At 45.6% G+C, this 19,007-nt stretch overlaps 1 protein-coding gene across 6 annotated transcripts in view; it reads right to left on the bottom strand.

Annotated features, from left to right (window-relative positions):
• OXR1 (oxidation resistance 1) overlaps positions 1-19,007 on the bottom strand; it is a 3,084,878-nt gene that overhangs the window by 704,392 nt on the left and 2,361,479 nt on the right. For all 6 annotated transcript variants that reach the window (XM_069621494.1, XM_069621497.1, XM_069621492.1 and 3 more), the window contains one exon: positions 12,229-12,391. In XM_069621494.1, coding sequence (XP_069477595.1) covers positions 12,229-12,391 — 163 coding nt within the window. The remainder of the gene's footprint in view (positions 1-12,228; positions 12,392-19,007) is intronic.

Raw genomic sequence — 19,007 nt, 5'->3', positions numbered from 1 at the left:
CCAATCCCGTCCCTCTGATTGTTATTGTTATTGTCCAAAATCCCAACCTACTATGACAGAACACTGCTGTGCCCACCATCCCCTATGTTCTGTTCTTCATACCGGTCATTCTCGTCTATTTCACAAACCTTACCCATTTTGTCCTTTTCAGTCTATCAAATGACTCCCATTTGATAATCGCATCACTTCCCCATCATATCCCGTAGGGCAATCGGACACTCCAACCTCTCCCTTTCCCTTTCCCGACATAAACACTGGTTTGTGAACTTGTTATCTTAAAGGTACTTATATAGCGCACCGTCACCAACGGAATTGGTCCCCAGGCGCTCTGGTGGATTTGTAAACAGGAAGGAGGGCGGGTAGGGTTAGTCGGAAGGAGGGGAGTAGGAAAGTGGGAGAGGTGGTGTGCTGTTGGCAGCTTCAGCGCGGTATACACAGAGTGCTGGGCTTTGGTGCAAGTATCGGATCGGACGAGGCCACGTGTGCTGTCGGTGCTGTCTATGTGTTGATGCAGTGTGGTAAAGTGCATGCGGATTGCTGGGAGAGAAATGGTTGTGTGAGTTTTGTGTGGGATGAGTATACAGAAAATTGAGGGTTTGGTTAGTGGGATCTGTATCCTGGTTCAGGTACTTCTGGTTCTGTTTGAGCTGTATCCCTGTGGGTGGGGTTGTTGCTGGTTCCTTATGGGCCGTCTCGCTGTGGTGGTGCTGCGCGTGTACAGCTGTGTCATAGTGTGAGTCTTGTATGGGGTGGTGGGTGTGTCTGAACCATTTCTTGGTGTGTGGAACTGGGTTGTTACTATCAATTCTCTTGTTATCTAACGTGACACTGGTCAGTTGAAGCTTTGAATGGTTCAGGGTCAGAATGCTGGTGATGAGGCGTCGTAGTGCGTCTGTCTTGGTCAGCCTGTGTATTCCGTTGCTAGTTTCCTCCTCTCATGACTATCTTTTAGTTAGTTCTTTAGTTTTTGTGGGCTGACCTCCTTAGGGCTATTGTTTAGTTGTAATTGGTGTGTGATGGTGGATTCTGCTTCCCGCTGTATCTTGATGAGCATTGTGTAAAGTGGGTGCTTATTCTGTTTCGCACCCTCTGGATTGGGCTAATGGTACAGGGTTTCCTGTTCCTTAGCTGTCTGCAGTGATTAGGTCTGTTGGGAATGGCTATAGTTTAGGGTAGGGGTCTTGTAATAAAACTGTTTACCTGACATGTCCCGACACGCAGGTCAGGCAAAGTCGGACAATTAACTTGAACCACACACACCTGACGGCCCTTCTTTTTCCCCACAGGGATAAAGGGCGAAGCAAAAAAGTGCAGTACAAGCAAGGCGACAACACAAGACGGTTAACATGCGGCAGTTCAAGAGAAGGAGAAAGGCGGCAGGAATCGAGAGGGTGGCGAGGAGAGAAGTGACCATGCCCTTTTCGTCCCAGACCGGCAGAACCTTTGTGGAAGAGAGCCTCAGACTGCGAACAATAGCACAAGTGATCTGCAGCAGATGTCAACGGTTCACGGGGCAAGCCTATGCCGATGGGCAGGAACGAGGGAAGCTCCCGCGCCTGTGGTACCGGCCTTTTTCCGGAGAAGACAAAAGCCACGCGGTTCATCACAATCAGTGAGTCTAGGGGAGAAACGATCAGAACAGGGCTGTGTTGAGTGACAATCGCAAGAGTGGCACGCATCGAACCAAAGCTATTGAACTTTGAATTAAACTGTATGAAGGGGAGACCAGCTGCAGAGGGAAAGCGGCCCCACATGGGTGCTAATTCGAGAGACTCTGGTCGTGCCCCATATGAGAAAAACTACAGGTACCATCAGGCCATAGGAAGGCCCGCGAATTAGGTCAAATAGTCATACAGAGGGTCAAGCAAAATCCCTGTACAATCGAAAGACTGATTTACAAGCACTGTGAAAGAAAGGGAAGTGAATCCCGAAACCTCTGAGCTGTACAAAAGATAAAAGAAGGTGAACATTGAAAGTAAAGAGGGGTGAGCCACTATCATCCTGATCGAGAACCACAGTAAACCCGGTCAAGGGAGGCTAAGAATCGAGAGGCGTCAGAGCTTGGCGGAGAAGGATCCAATGGTGAAAAGTTGCCACCCCGAAATGAGAAAAGAGAAGTAGAAGTTAAAGAAACGGCAAGGGTGAACCCCAAAGAGTGATGCCGGAGATGAAGCTGTCGCCCAAGTACTAGCAGTCAAGAGGGGTCCGAGCCTGGCGGAGGGAGATCCAGGGGTGAAGCCATCACCAGAGTAGTACTGACAGTCAAGAGAGGTCCGAGCCCGACAGAGGGAGATCCAGGGGTGAAGCTACCATCCAAGCTTCAAGAAGAAACTGATATATACATTTGTGGATTACAATTAACAGGGGTCAGCCCAGACGAGGGGTACCCAGCGGTGAAACAATCACCCTATCTGAATTTTGGAATACAATTGAGAAGGGTCAGACCCCGAGGGGAGGCGGGCCCAAGGGTGAATTGTCACCCAGTCAACATTGGAAAAGAACTTTCATTTGTTAAAGGAACTTTTGTTTTGTTGTTCGAACACGTCAGATCCTTGAAGGCAAGAGACTTTCAAGTGAAACGATAATAGGCCATTGACAGCCCTGATTACGGAAAACTCGAGGGTTAAAACTAAACAGTCATCTTGTGCCAGACAAACCCGAGAGTGTGTCCTAAGAACTGTCATTGGAACTGCCGTCTCGTGCAAGAAAGGCCCAAGACCGTACTGTGCTCCAAGCTCCCATCTTATACCGTGTCCAAAACGTGGGGAAGGGAGACCCTGACTACCGCATCCTGCCATATTATTTGAGAACACTTCTTTCCTTTCTTGAGGACTATCCCACATGCCTTTTTGTATTAGGTGTGAGGTTTGGCAATAGGTTTCTTAGTATAGTGCCCTTTTGTTTTGGAACAACACTACTAGGACTTATTTTTATTTGATGGTTGTCGTTTGCTCCCATCTTAGATCAAGGGTTTAGATTAGGCATTTTTCCAACCTGCATACAGCCAGCCAATGAACACCCTTGAACTGTGATCACTTGTGTGTCTTACTTGTTGTCACCATGAGTTTCTCACACAAAGTAAGTCTGAGTACTAAGAAGGCAATGCTAGGGATGAGCTAATTAAGTATTTGGTTTCCTTAACAGATTTGCCAATGCTAACCAGCGTCCCTGGTTTATCCAGTAATCTCTGAGCCCACAGCCTGTATATTAACCTTTGGCTTCAAAACACTAACGGTGCAAGATCGGATGAATGCCTAAAAAGCCTATGGTTACAACAAATCTTAAGAGGGACAATAACCTAAACAATGACGGGATAGATTCTACACAAATGGTGCAAGGGACTTTCTCAAGGATTACCTGTCCTATCAGGATGTTCTAATATAATACACCGTCTCATATACAAAGCAACAGGTTTGCTTCTGGTTTTCTGAGCACCAGAGAGACAACGCCCAGCATGCGACGTGACTTAAATCCCAGGTTATAGTGCTCTGCTGGCATCTTGGCAGACACCTACTCAGCAAGTATTTCTCACATTCCTTGCTCTACAGCATTTTCTCTCTTTTCCATCTGTAGGTGGGGTTAAGATTTCCACATCACAACTCTTGCAGCCTCCGTTTTGATGTTTGGACCACCCAATAATACATGTGTGAGCTGCCCTTTAAACTCAGCGCCTAAACCCAGACTATCTGCATTTTCTCATTTTTTTCCTTCTGCAGGTAGGCTTAAGAATGTAACCCCTTCAACTTCCACCATCACAGACTCCATTTTGATGCTTGCACCCATCCGAGACACCATCATTGTAGGTCATACTTCTAGCCGTCTGTTCATACCCCCTGTCCAGTGAAAGAAGAATGTGACGAATCTAGGTAATTCGTCCCTTCTTCCCAAGGGGGAGCCAACCCCTTTGAGGCTAGGAAGGTGAACCCGCTCAGCAAAACCCTTGCTAGGGGTTTGAGAAAGCATGAAGTCACTAGGAGTGACTCCCCTTTAGGGCACAAGGACTCCCATTCCCTTAAGCAACTCTGTATACACAAGGTGTTGTCTGTATAAATTGGAATAAGAAACACTGACAACACCTCCATATGTTTGGTCCAAGCTAATCCTGACCATACCTCTTTGTTTTTAGCTCAAGGTAATACTGCCAATACCTCTATGTATTTAGCCCAATGTAACACTGACTATACCTCTAGGGACTTGGCTCGAACCAAAAACGACAATACAGCTATGTGTTTGGCTCAAGGTAATGCTTGACTTTATTCTTGCCCGACAATCTGTCATGGACAACACGCCTCTTCTCTTTCCAGAAACATGAATTAAGGGCCAACGACCCTTGAATGGAAGAGGAGAATCCCAACACTGAGACAAGTCTGGGACGCAAGATCGCCAGTGAAGGGAGGAGCCACGCAAAGCAGCATAGACAGCTGCAGCGTGAAAGGAAGCGAACGCCAGAGCAAGGCTTGCAACATCAGATGAGCAAACGTGCAAGGCCAAAGAAGCAGAGGCCGCGCAGAGCTGACAAGACCTGGAGGCACGGCCATGTCCAGGTTGTGGTGAGCCTAGAGCCCACAAAGCATTGCTGAACACAGGGACACCTGGAGGACCGGGTCCTCTGCTCTCAACCGTAAAGTCAGCAAAGAGCAAGAGAGCCGACCAGACCGGAACTGAGAGACCGCCCACATTCTGTGTCGAAGAGCAACGAACTACGGACACTGCTGCCGCTTGTGAGAGGGAGCCTCCCTGGAACAAGCACTGCAATACAGCAGGTACGGGTATTGCTCAGGTCGGAGGGACAAGGGAAGAAAAGAGGACAAGCTGGGAAGAGAGTAGGATAGCCCTAACACCATACAAGGGACCAGGGGGCCAGAGAAGCCTGAAAGAACAAGATGAGTCGAGGGGTTGCAGGTATCTGAGAAACCCAAGCAGCAACAACAAGAGAATAGGAGGCAAAGACGGGTCACAGGGTCCCTAGTAAACTAAGTGTTATATTGGGTATAGGGAACCCAAACGAGCCACACAGGCTAAACAAGCAGAGTGACACAAACTTTCCAAGTGACCACAAGAAAGCCTGACAATTCATCAAACTGTGCAGAGATCGGCCTAGTTGGTGGAAAGGGATAAGAGAAATATCCTACCAGAGTAAGAAAATTGGACACTTTGTGTTTGCAGGAACTTGAAACTATTTCGAACTTTGAGAATCGCTAAGGAACGTTTTGATTGATTGATCAGAACTGTTTGCTTTTGAGGTTTTGTTTTTCGTCCCAACAGACCCAGGAGGCATTCTTGGAAAAGACTGAGAAAACTTTGAGAAACCTGTATGAAGATCCAAGAGTGCAGGGCACTCCTTATATTTTCATAGTGTTACGACCAGTTTAGTAGATAGGTTTTGAACTGAGGACTACTTTATTTTTGACTTTAGACTTTATTTTTTTACTTTAGACAAGCACCTTAGTTTAGTTTGATAGGAAGGGCAATCCCATTTGGCAATAGGGTCAGGTAGGCGTTTTTCCTTTTATTTGAATAAAATATCTTTCAACATGTCCTCTGATCAGAGTCTTCCTTCTGGCTTGCCACAGAAAGGAGAAGTGGATTGTCAATCCCCATTTTATCAGCTTCATGTTGAAACATTTCTGAGTTAATTTGGGAATGTAATTAACTTATTTTGGGTGTCAAATCACCGAGGAGTTCAGGGAAAACTGCTGACACAGCCAAGGGTAGGAGACTATGGGCCTCATTACGACTCTGGCGCTAAAGGGTTAACGGCGCCGTAAAAGGCTGCGGCGCTGTTAACACATTAGCGCCTGATTACGAGGTCCCTTTGCGGGACCCGACCTTAACAGCCGTTAAAGTAGGGACCCGCAAAGGGACCTTGGTGCTAAGTACGGTACCGCAATTTGCGGTACCGTACTTCACGCCTTCCCCATTCCCATTGAGCCCTATGGGGCAAAAATGGGAATGGGGAAGGGCCATGGAGGAAGGGGGAATTACCGCCCCGCCAATCTTGTAATGGGGCGGTAATTCCCCCTTTCTCCATGGCGGAGTCGGTAAATTACCGGCATGGACCATGGTGCTATTAGCACCATGGTTTTCCGCCTGGGTCGTAATGAGGCCCTATATCTTTCACTAGATCATTCTTTACCCTTCGTTAGCTTCTGTACGAAACTGGGTACCAAAACATGGGCCATACATAGCATATAACAAATATAGAGATCAAACAGCAAAACACATTTACGCTGAGACAACTATTTACATATTGTGGTAAGTGAGATAAAGGAGACCGTCAAGAGGACATTTTTAAACTCATGAAACACATGTGAGAAACCCTCCTCTAAGCCCTACCATTATGAGTTCCCAGCTCTAAAAAAAACAGGTGCTCATTAGGACGAACAAATGAACTCGGTCCTCTGTCAAAATCTTTTCTAACGTCTGCCATACTATTATGAAAAGAAAGACAATCAAAGTTCTAACTTAGAATAGGATTGCTCTCCCCCTGTGTTCACTCAGTCGTGGCTGATTTTCAGACCCAAACCAATGAGTTCTGTGAGAAACCTGGGGGTGTTCTCACTCTTAACCCCCTTGGGCCCTCTGCACAGGTGGCCAAGGAAACACCACTGCTTTTTATTTATTTACTTATTTATTTGCATTTGTATAGCACACTTACAGCCCAGGGGCATCAAGGCGCTGTTGCATGAAAATTGAAAGAAATTTTGATTAAGTGGATACAGGCGACCGAGTTGGCATTTTGGGTACAAGTGCATTGCAAATAGGTGACTTAATACAGGACACGTAGGTGACTTCGTTCATGATCAGGTGAGCAAACAATCAGTATAACAGCAGATATAACATAGCATATAAGCGTTAGGGAGGCAGTTAGACAAAGAGCTTGGTTTTGATGGTTTTAACGGAAAGCTTGGTGGGACTCGATCATTCTTAGGTGAGAGGGAAGAGCGTTCCAGTGTGAAGCGGCCAATGTGGGAAAGCTAGAGCCTCCAGCGCGGATTTTCAGTGTCTTAGGAGTGATGATAGTGTTGGCATAACCCTTTCTGAGAGGTCTTGTGTATGTGTGACTAATGATTCTGTGGGCAAGGTAGGGGGGGTGCAAGATCATGAAGGCATTTATGTGTAAGCGAGAACGTCTTAAAGACGATTCGCTCTTTGACGATTCGCTCTTTGACTTGCAATCTATGAGTCCTGACCCTGGGAGCAGAGAAGTAAGCGAGGCTCACCTAGGTGGAGGGTCCTTGAGGACTGGGAGTGGGATGACCGCAGGCGATACATGGTATCCCTTTTTCCAAGTGATGAACAACCTAACCCTCCCCAACCTTTATGGGTTATTTTCAGTCAGCTCCCCTCAAATCACCATATGGGACACTTGACAGTACTGAGACGAGGAAGAGGCAAGTGAGAGTATTGAACACCATACACTCTCACCACTTTGGTACTGGGATGAAGAAAATTCCTGCAAGGTGGTCTGACGGTCAGGCATGTCCTCCTAATCACAGTCAGGTAAGGCTAATTGAGAGAGCATACCTGCAACCTGTTAGAGGGTTGCAGGTGAATGAAAGGAGAAGGAAAAATTCAACACACAGAGCAGCAGCAGGGACGCCTGTGTGATCTGCCGGGAACCGTGTTGGAAGAGAGGCGAGCAGGTGGAGGGAACTGCTGGGGGAAAGTCTGTGGTGCACAGAACGCTGAGACACTGAGGGTTATAAGGAGAGGTGGTCTGAAACAGCCTGGCGTGGGAGCAGGAGCTCTGTGGAGTGGACTAGCGGTGGATAAGGGAGACCGGTGGAAAGGCTGCCCTTTTCCCTTTCAATTCATGTGCTTGTTTCCCGTTGCCGAGAAGCCAGCCCAGGGGTGTCAAAGGGGCAGAAGTTGGGCCCCTGACAGCAGAAGCTGCAGTTTTTGTGCTCCGCGTACTAAAGAGGCTGATGAATTTCTATGAAATAAGAAACCCGGTGCGCGGAGTGCGAGTGAATGAACATTTCTATTGTGCTGAAATACTTTGTATCTAGTAGTGGAGTGGTTGCATGCATCAGAAGAGCACGTTTTCGGAGGTCTTCGGTTCTAGACTTTTCCCATTGTTGAATGTTAAAGCAAATGAAATTATTTGTATCACAGTGGTCACATATCTTAAAGCAGAATGGTTTCAAAAGTCTCACAGAGTATTGGGAAGTTCTTTTAAAGTGAAAGGCATACATATTTCTATAGTGGGCTGAATGTAAATAAGAACGTAAGCCACACCGAACTGAATACGAAAGCACCGCGTGTTGAATTTAGCAGTGAGTGGAATTGTGCAATCATTTAAAACCAAAGCTAAATCAAACCACTACATGTTGTGAAGTTAACTCCAAAAATCTAATGAAATCTTGGAGTTATCCCTATTAAACGAAGAAAGAAAATGAACCTGGGGGGGGTGTGGCCAGCCGAGGAAGCCGACTGATGCAGCCTCAGTGAGCTCCTGCACCCAACCCTGTCTCGCTGCCCAAACCCTCCCTAAAAATAGAATATAATGGGCCAGTAAGGTTGGTACCGGTGCCGGAACATTAGGGGCACCTCCTGAGAAAAGCTAAAACAGAACACAGGCAATTGGCAGAGTATGAGGAAAGCAGAGCCCACTCGACGCTCTGGCAAGATGGCAACCGGGACGCGGGACTGAGGGACAGTGCGGAGATGGCACGAGGTGGCAGACGAGTGAGGAGAAGCGGGCAGATCACAGGGATTCCGGGACACCCCCAACTGATTTCACACGGTGTGGCTGCTTGGGGGACAGTGAGCAGATGCCTCCCACACCAAGGAAGGAGGACATTTGGCAAATGGGGGAGGTGGAGGTCCGGAGTAGGAGCATTAACAGCGAGAAGAAGGCAGAGGAGCCCAAGGGCTCAAACAGGACATAGAAGCAGGGACCATCCATTGCCTGGGAGGGGCTGGGGGCAGTAAAGCCTTTTAACCGGCAAGGGGGCCTCGGTCTAGGGTGGTAGAAGGGGCACAGCCTCATGGCATATGGGTCTTTGGAGCCCATCTGGGATCCAGAAAGCTGAATATAAAGGAACCTCTGGCGTTCCCCCCACCCTCTGTGGCCCCCTAGCGCTGGAGCATCACAGGAGGTGGAATTGAGAATCTGGGCCCTTGTGTCAGAAGGGGCAAGGTGTGAGAGGAAAGACAGCAAAAGCTGGCGGAGTGGATGCCCCTGGGGGAGGCACTGAAGGAGGAAACAAAGCTGGAAGATCAAGGGAGTGTGCCCAGGACATTGGGGCCAGGGCGGCAGACCACTCCCAGGGCAGGCTGAAGTGTTGCCGCTCATCGCATCTGGGTCCAGCGAAGGGACCTGGACCTCGTGGCACTAGAGATCTATAACTATCAGATTGGCCGAGGCTTGGACAGTGGGCGACATACTCCATACAGACAGACCTGCGACTGGGGACATACCCAGGGCCCTCTGGAGTAAAGAAGGATGGCTAAACAAGTAGCAAAACAAAAGGGGCCAGCTTCGGGGACATCAAAGCCTTAATGCAAGGTGAGGAAGCACAAAAACGCAGCCAGCAGCAAACGGCCGCCAAGATACACTCACCCCCTCATCAGTGTCTCCAAGAAGAAGAGGATCCACCCATAAGGAGGTCGGGCCTGACGGCGATGTTACTGGAGTTGAAAAAGGACATTAAAGGAAGCGCCTGCGACCTAGCCAAGTGTATTACAGACTTTAAAAGAAACGTTCTGGCTATCGAAAGAAGAGTAGATGAAGTGGAAACTACAGTGGCAGAACAAGGGCAGGACCATGATGAGCTGGCTAAGAGGGTGCTGGCACTGGAACAGCAGATGGATCAGGTCAAGGCAAAACAACATACGCATTAGGGTGATCCCAAATTTATAACAGACGAAGGTTTGCAGCAATATGTGGTGGACCTGTTCCGCCACATCCTGGGCTCAGCAGAGGATAAAGAAATCATCCTGGATCGCACTCACAGGGTATACTCCTCGTACCAGTTAAACAAAAATTCGACCCCGGATGTGCTGAACAGGGTTCATCTCTTCGAATTGAAAGAAGACATCATGCGGGCTGCCCGGAAAATGGAACTGGTTTGCTTTCAGGCGGCATCCCTCCTACTTTATCAGGACTTAGCCCAAGCTACCTTATGGAAAAGGAAATGCCTAAGGGTAGCTACAGACTGGTTGAAATACAACGAGGTGCAACACCAGTGGATGTTTCCAAATGGGCTTCGATTTGAATGGAAGGGCCAGCGGTATACGATTTCAAAGAAAGAGGAAATTGAGGAGCTTATGAGAGAGGAAGATGACACTGGGGCTAGTGACCGGGAGGAAAGTCCGAAAGTAAATGCAGGGGAGGGGACACGGCCAGGGAAGGAGAAATGGAGGCTGAGTCACCCTCGCCCGAAAGGACGCAGCAAAGAGGCTAAGATCTCTGACCCCACATGAGCAGATCATAGGTGAGAGCAGGACAGGCAAAATGGGATCCAACCACGTACATCGTACTGCCTGACTGTAAAGAAGAGAACCGCCGGGGAGGGAGGTGGTTGCCGCAAAGGAGGCCTGCTACTAATAGGAAAGGGGCTAACATGGGGGCATCATGGTAACACATTCACGGAAGAAAATCTGTCAGTGGAAGCAGGGACAACAGCCAATCTGCCTTTTCCATTAAGTCCTGACTTAACTGAGAATGGACAAACTTCTGCACTAGTACTTGCTAACCGTGCCTCCACTCTCCATACCTTGCTTACCATGGAGTGAGGGTTGAAGGGAGGAAGGACTTGGCTTAGTTGGTGCATGCCCTGAACCCCTCCGCATATGGCCTGGATTACCCAAATGTTATATACAGTGTATCTTTTGGGATCGAGAAGGACACTTGCTTGTGGTCAAATGTTGTCTTAAGTGAAGTTATTTTGATGTCGGAATAAAAGTAACTCCATCCTATTTACCTGATTGTGAGGGGAAGGTTGCCTGGACAATAAACCTTTCTAAATAAGGAATGATCAGTGTAGAATGGTGGAAGGACTCTGGGGATCCATCCCAGAGTCCTTCAAACACAGCCCCCAGCGTCCCTTTCATTCCCATTAGTGTTCCAAGCAATGTGGCTGTCACACACAAAGGCATAAACATAGGGAGTTCACACAAATACCTATAATAAGAAAAAAAGATAAATATGTTGGCATACCATTCCTCTACGTAGCCAACAATTGTATCCTGTCTTCCCTCGAATAGTTGAAATAAAGTATACGACTGACTGACTAATATAATACCCTTACACGACAGCAAGGTCGCATATTTGACCATACTATTTAAACGAGTAATAAAGCGTATTTACAGGTTAGCGTATTCTGACTAACAGTTTCAGCCTTATGTTTTCTCTTAGGCTAATCAGTATAGCAGAAGTGGTCTTCTCTCCATCAGCAATGGTAAAATGTGACAAACGATTAGAAGAAAAAAAACACCCAAAAATAGATATTGAAAAAAAAAAACTGCACACTATCATTTGGTATTTGCAAAATCACAAAACATGAAAAAGCAAAATCCAGCAAAAAAGCTGCCAAGTTAACAATGTGCTTTCTCATGGCAGTAACAATAAACCTAGGAAAAATGGCAAAAAAGAAAACAGCCATTCTGGATATCAATAAAGGAAAAGCCACTGGGTCATGCCTTCGGTGAATGTTTCTAGATAAAGAAGAATTGTTAATATAGTGAAAACATACCTGAGAGAAAACATTAATGTCACAAGTTCAGACGTCTCTTGGGAGTACCAAAACATTAAATATATATCAATATTAAGGACCCAAGTTGAGTTTTGAATTATACAAGTGGTGTTAGAATGCCACCAGGCACTCTTTCACATTCATGGTTCTCCTCTGACTTTTCTGCTCCTTATTTCAGTTGCATTAATTTTTATATTGTTTTTAACATTACAAAAAAGAAAAAAGGTTCAACTTTGGGTACAAGGTGACACAGATCTCTCTTTTAATGATAGCATTACTACTTGTTTACCAAACAAGCGCATAATTGCTTTAAAGGTTTCGCTTGTCCTATGGAACGCCATGCAATCAACTGATCTGTATCAGTAAAATTGTGACCTTTGCGGGTGAGAGGTTAGGAGAAGGATGGAGAAATCACATAGGAGAAAAGATAAACATGATTAACGATATAACACTGCATAATTATTAACAATATATATCTCTTTCAGCCTGCCCATAACCCCTCTAATAGGAGAGATCAAAGTCTTACCTCCCAGACTATTGCTGCAGCTTCACTGGTTGCATAGTCACCCATTTCTCGCTCAATATTTCTCTTTACTACTACAAACCCAGGTTCTCTTGTAAATTCCCCAGTTTCTTCTGCATATAACTCTGGAGTCCATTGAATAAAGAAGGCATACAAGTGATCTGTCCTGGAAATAAAAACCACAACACATCATCAGTTACATATATAGCAGTTATTTGAACCTCAGGTGGCAGAACATAGCCCATAGTTGCCCTTTACACCTGTTTGCACTTTACAACAAATCCTTAATGCTTAGGTGTTGGGTGCCATACGTCTACAAAAAACCTGTTATGTTCAACGTGCCAAAATGCCCTATTCCTAGCATAGTCACCATAGGTAAAGGTATTCCTCACAGGAACAGCTTTTGCCATCATATACCTTGCCCAGTTTTGAATGCTCCAATAATGTGCTGTTAAACGTGTAATAAGAAACGCATGTGTAGTCATGCAAGGTATCCTAAGAAATACATGTGTAGTAATGCAAGGAATCCTTGAGTACGTTTCGAGTCACATGATTGCCCTTTTCTCGGGAAGTCTACTATTACATTTTTTCCTGATAATTTCTTGTGTGACCTATGAAAAAACTCTAAAACAAGCTGTCATAGGTTCATAACTTCAAGATATCTTACCCCAGTAAATCAGAGCAAAAAATTGAAATCTCATTACCCACCGACTTATCCCCCAATTTACAAGCGTGCATGTATGTATCAAACGGTTATCTTCTCCAATTTCTGTGTGCTTACACATACGCTGAGAGCTTTATAGAACCCACAAGCCACCAGCACGTTACCGCTATATAAAAAGGGTAATGACAGGGTGGCAGGGGCAGGGGAGATCGTCCATAATGGGCGAGGGACATCGACCCAGCAAAACCCTTGCTCATTATGGACCTCCAGCCCCAGTCCATTAAATTCAGTGAGCACTTCCCCAGCTGCTTGTTGCAGCTGAGGGAATGCTCTTGAGCTGGCTTGAACTGTCAAGGGGAAACATCGTTTCCCCTTGACAGTTTGTACCCCAGCATTGCATCTCCAGTGGGTTTTGGCGTTTTGCTTCCCCAGCCTTGCATGGCCCACTGGAGATGCAGGCTGGAATACTGCACATTTGTATTTGTGCATGCACTCCTGTGGCTCCCTGTGCATACAAACGAAGCAGGGCAGAGCGTCATCACCACTCTAGCCCTGCTCGTGCATGAGCAGGAACCAGAAGGCGCTCTGCTTCCTGGTTTTCTGTTCATGCTGTGCTGGATCTGGAGAGGCGGCTCCGGCACTTCTGAATCCGGACCGGAGTTGTGTGCAGGTATGATTTCTTTTTTGGATGTGTAACGTGTGTGGATGAGTGAGTGTATGATGTATGGGTGCATGTGTGAATGACATAAGTGAATACGGTGTATGTGTCCGAATATATGCACCCGTATGTGTGTTTGTGCTTGGCCGGGGAGCTGGTTAGAGTGGCAGTTGGGGCGCACCAACAACATTTTGCACTAGGCATCTATCAGATGTCTGCTAAAATATGATCATGGTTTCTTTTATCAACCGATGGTTGATAAAAGAAATAATGTGTTATTAAGTGGCTATTAAGTGGTGTGACAAATATTGGGAATTCGACCCCGCCCACCCTATGAGGCTAGGGAGGGGAGCCTGCCCTGCAATACCCTACCAATGTGTAGGCGCAAGTGGGAGAGCAATTAGGTCTCGTGCAGAAGGGATGTGACCTAGCAGTTCGGGCTGGACAGTCCCTTTTGGGCTGGTACCAAGCCTGATTTACATATAGTCTTTCCCCTTCTGTAATGCCTTGGCAGGAGAAGAACGATGGTCTGGAGGGTTGCCCAGAGCAATGCTAGAGGTTAGGATTAATTCTAAACCTTCCAGCCATCACCTCTTTTGTTTTACTCTAATCAAGTCACTCCACAGCAGCAGCTATGTTAAGAAAAATTATTAACACAATGATTGTCAAAGGCCAAGTAGCTCTTGATTTAAAATTAGCTGTTGTCCTCCTCTTTTGGAAAATGCTCTCCTGAAAGTGCTCTACAACCTTCCTCATATTTCCAATCTTCCCTACTTAGCAAAACCAATGGAAACATTCACCCAACTAAAGCGGCAGGAGTAAGTGTAAACACCATCTGCTAGATCTCTTGCAAACAGGATGATGTCCAGACTGAGGAATGAAAACTGCGCTTCCGTCACTATCAGATAACATCAGGCAGTACATGGAGCAGGGGTGCACTGCAAACTTGTTCTGGTTAGACTTCTTGGCAGCCTTTGATACAGTCTGTCATTCTACCCAATGCCAAGACTCGAGGGCATTGTAATTATGGAGATGGGACTGGAGTGGTGTAAAGATATTTTTGACTGACTAAGTCCAGTTGGTCTTGCTGCCACCTTTTATTTTAGCCTTAGCCCTGGCCTATGGAGAATCAAAGAGTTTACAATGTCTCCCCTTTGCTTTAAAATATATACCGTTCCACTGGTAAAGATTTTTAAGATCATGACGATAATAACGTGTGCTCAGGGTAAAGTGAAATCATAGGACAAACTCTGAAACAATAACTTTTACACATAAGCAGCTGGATTATCACCAATTAGATTAAAGTGAACCATATTAATGCTGAGATTTTCCAACATCACCGGACCCCAGATTTCTGTGCCTTGTAACGTAGGATAATACCCACATGCACTGAATTTGTGAGTAACTTGGACTTTCTCCTTGATACAAAGAAGCCACTGCTGCCACACATTAAAGGTGGTTCAGTGCTGTTGGGTCCATTCCAAGGACATGGAGTCATCTAGTTAAATGCCAAAGCCTTTTGACATAGGTCACCATTTCACTAGATTTGCTCATTAGAGGCTTATGCAAATTAGTTCTACTTCAGGCTTCCAAAATAAGCACTCACCTGCCTACAGATTGTTTAAATCATCAGCTACAAACATTATTAAAATATCTCACCCCACCTCCCTTAAATACAACCATGGATACTGGGGTGAGTTAGAAAAATGCCCAATTTTTTACTATGAGGTGGGAAGCCACAGGGGACTGGGTTAGACTGGCCGGTATCTGATGCACCTCCCCAAGGGTGGATGGAGCAGGATTCCCTGGGCTCGACCTCCCATCCGAGTAGCAGTATTCAGATGTATCCCAGCAAGGATACAATCAACTCCAATAGAAAAAGCAAAGTAGTAGTCCTAGTAACCCTGAATTTGGTAGAGACAGATCATGGAGTGGAATTAAGCCTTGGTCCAAAATCTCAAACCGAGAGGTAAACCAAAAACGTTCAGTGAAATTCCCATTCCTGAAATATGCAGAAAGCCGCAATCGCTTGCTCAGGGAATATACAGCCTCGGAACATTGTTGAACCGCAGAATCTCACAGGGAGTTCCAGCATGGTGCTAATGGCACAGTGCTAATTTGAAGCCTTGGGGGAAATAATGATACCCAATACCATCAAATCAAATACTGCCTAATAACTGAAGCCTAGCAACAATGAGGAGATCAATCAAACGTCCACTAGAAAGCCATTGTAAAGTTAAGAAATGGCAGCCAATACAAAGATCAGTCCCAGGCCGGCCTACAAGGACATCCACAGGCCCAGGTGTACAACAGAGGCTAGGAAAGGACATTAAAGAGCAAAGGGAGGGAGGAAACAGACGTGCCACCTGAAGTTCCCTGGATACATAGGGAGACTACTACCTGGAACAACAAGTAGCCTGCTGTCAGGTGTGCAGTGGAAGATCTGCCATATGCATGACACCACACCATCAGGACTACTGGTGTGAAAGTCAACCCAGAGCAAGGTTCTACAATAGAAGACTGGAGAAGGAAGAACTAAGGACTGAGTGCTTCCACAAGAAGCTTAAGCAGAACTCCCCCTGACAAGAGGGACAGTATTGAGAATCAAGAGGACACGGAGAAGCCTAAGAGAATTGCTTTGTGAACCAAGAGGATGTGGAGAGGACTAGGGGAATTGCACTCAGAACCAAGAGTCCCTGGAGGCTCAGAGAATTAAGAACTGAGAAACCTGAGATGAAGAACTAAGAACTGTTTGTTGAGATTCCTTGGTCATGCAGAGGCCCAACATATAATGTCCGTTAAGAAGAGGCAGTGAAAAGACCCGATAGAATTTTGTGTTGTGAATTAGAGACTGCAAAGGGGCCTGACAGAAGAAGGTGCAGAAAAAGCAAAGAAAAGACCGTAGGTGTCAAAATTGTGAGTACTTCGTGGAGGTGACTGTCCAGGGAAGCATCTTGCGTTTGTTGTTAGCATAGGGGTGAACATTGAAATCTGAGGTGTTGTGGCGAGTCAGAAGGAGGACGCAGACGCTTTTAGGACATCGTTCACAAGTTTTTATTAAAGTAAAAGACCTAACTTTCCCTATCTCTATGGGTGGTCCCTGCCTATGTTTCTAACTAGGGTTCTCATCAGTCAGTCGTGAATGTCCAAAGGAAAAAGTCTGCTGTCCAAATCTACCGTAACTGACCCTACCACTATGAAAACCAATTTATGATTTATGTCCGGAGATTTCTAAATTCCCTTTGAACAGCGGGCCAGATAACATGTTTTAAATCCCTTGTTGCAGTTAAACTGGCTAGAAAGCCTTTCAAAGTTTATAAGAATGCCCCAAACCCTACCCCCCCTGGTAAGGTTGTAATATACCATGGGGAACTATGTCGGTTGGGGACTCGTCCTTGCCTGTTCTAATCTTTCCCGGATTTGCTGATCTACCTGTATCTAATAGGCCACTAGGTGCTCCGGGAGGGTCTCAAGGGTACTCATGGTGAGGTCAGTGGCAATCTCGGATACCAAGGTTTTGGAAAATGTGCTTACAGCTTTCTCGCACTCATCTGAGTTCTTAATGGCCTCTAGGTTATTTTCAACTCTTTCTTCCGTATCCTAATCCTCCAGTAATTTTGCATTTAGGGGAAGTAGGTGGTACTCTCTCAGCTGGGCCAGGGGATTTCCTTCTCCATAAATTAGGTTTTATACCCAACAATCCTATGGGTGGAAGTTTATCAATAGGTGCGGGTATATACCTTAGGGAGAGTGTGAGTCATCTCTAGCGATAGTAATACAGCCAACATAATCTTAGCAGAAATGTCATTAATTCTGACCCCACCTATATCAACACAGGGCCGCCGGAATATTAAAACGCTATATTTAAAGGCCAGGCCCAAGAGATGGTTCAAACTTATACTTCAGCTAACTTGGACTTAGTGCTAGTGGGCGATTACCCCTTTCCTGTTGGGCCGGGAAATTAACAACACAGGCACAAAATCTCGCCACAACCAACCTAACTGCATCTACTGAATCTTTGACACCAGTTGCGACAACCACCTGCTTAAATGGTTTAAAAATTCTGGACAACAATGCTGGGTGTAAAATGGAAATTGACATTGGATTTAACAGTCAGGATAGACAGTCAGATAGGAATACATTGCAATGTATCGCCTATCGCTTTGTCCCCTAAAGATAAATGTTTAGCCAAGACTGTAAACTGCTCCCGTAAGAATCAATCATGCCTTCCTGTTAAGTCTGCTATCATAACTAAATATGTTAAGCCCTCTGTTCTTAGATGTGCTGTTCTAAACTCTCATTGGTAAGGCATGCGACAGAGGTTACGGACCTCATCATCGAATCCAGAATTGACATGCTAATTTCTAGTCAAGACATGGTTTCATGCGGCAGCTCGTCCTTCTCTTTCTATTGCCATATCTGTCATTTTACGGCAATACCATTTAGATTGTGTTGGGATGGGGTTGCGGTTATCTATTTTAAAGCACTTAACATACACTCACTACAAATCCAGGATAGACCAGGATGTGAGATATTACACATTAAACTGTAGGTTAATCCCACTCTTTCAACCTTTCATGTCTATTTCGCCCACCTGAATATATGCCAGATTTTAAAAACTCCCTTATTGAGGCAGTCAAACCATTTATGACTACCAACACAACAAATATCATACTGGGGGATTTCAATCTGAGATGTTTGGACCCCTATGATGAAGAAGTATTAGATTGTATGTCCATCTTGAACTCAAATTCTCTCAATTAGTGAGGGGCTGTACACACGAAAAAGGGCGATCCATTGATTGGATTCATTCAAATCGTGATGTTGTTACCCACATTTCCTTGTCTAAATGTCCCTGGTTCGATCAGTTGGTGCTTAACTTTGATTTAATTATGCATAGCAAATTAATGTCTCACAGGACTGACGCATCTAAAATCATGTGTCAGATTCGCAATAAAATCGTCTGTGAGTCTATGACTCATTTGCTCTCGATGTTATAGGAAGATTCATTAAGAAAAAAGGTTTAAAACTCTTTTTATTGTTTTCAGAAATTAACAACAAAAAGCATGACATTGGTTCAGTGAATCAGCCCTCCTCACTTACTCCCACAATATGCATGGATTCCTTTTTTTTGTTTTTCCCGTCGTCAACATACATTGAATGCAATTATCATCATAGTGGTGTTTCTCGATATCTCAGTATTTGCAACTGTACCCCCATCCTCCATTGGTATTCACCTCTGCCCTCCTACAATCAATGCATACTACTTTCTGCCCAATAAAGTGTCTCTCCCACTCTATTGAGCCTGTGAGATGAGGTATTGCTTATAAGGCTCCCAGGTATCTTGGGGCCTGGTGCATGGATGAGACAATCTTCCATACTCCCATTTCATCACAGTAAAGGGCATCGTACTCGCACATTGACAATTTTCTCTTGTCCACCTCTCTTTATAAATCCTGT

Source organism: Ambystoma mexicanum, chromosome 5q (genome assembly GCF_040938575.1).
Source record: "Ambystoma mexicanum isolate Mex_15411 chromosome 5q, UKY_AmexF1_1, whole genome shotgun sequence".
In the NCBI taxonomy this organism is placed as follows: domain Eukaryota; kingdom Metazoa; phylum Chordata; class Amphibia; order Caudata; family Ambystomatidae; genus Ambystoma; species Ambystoma mexicanum.
Note: the sequence above shows the minus strand (reverse complement) of the source record. Positions and strands in the feature narration are given on the sequence as shown.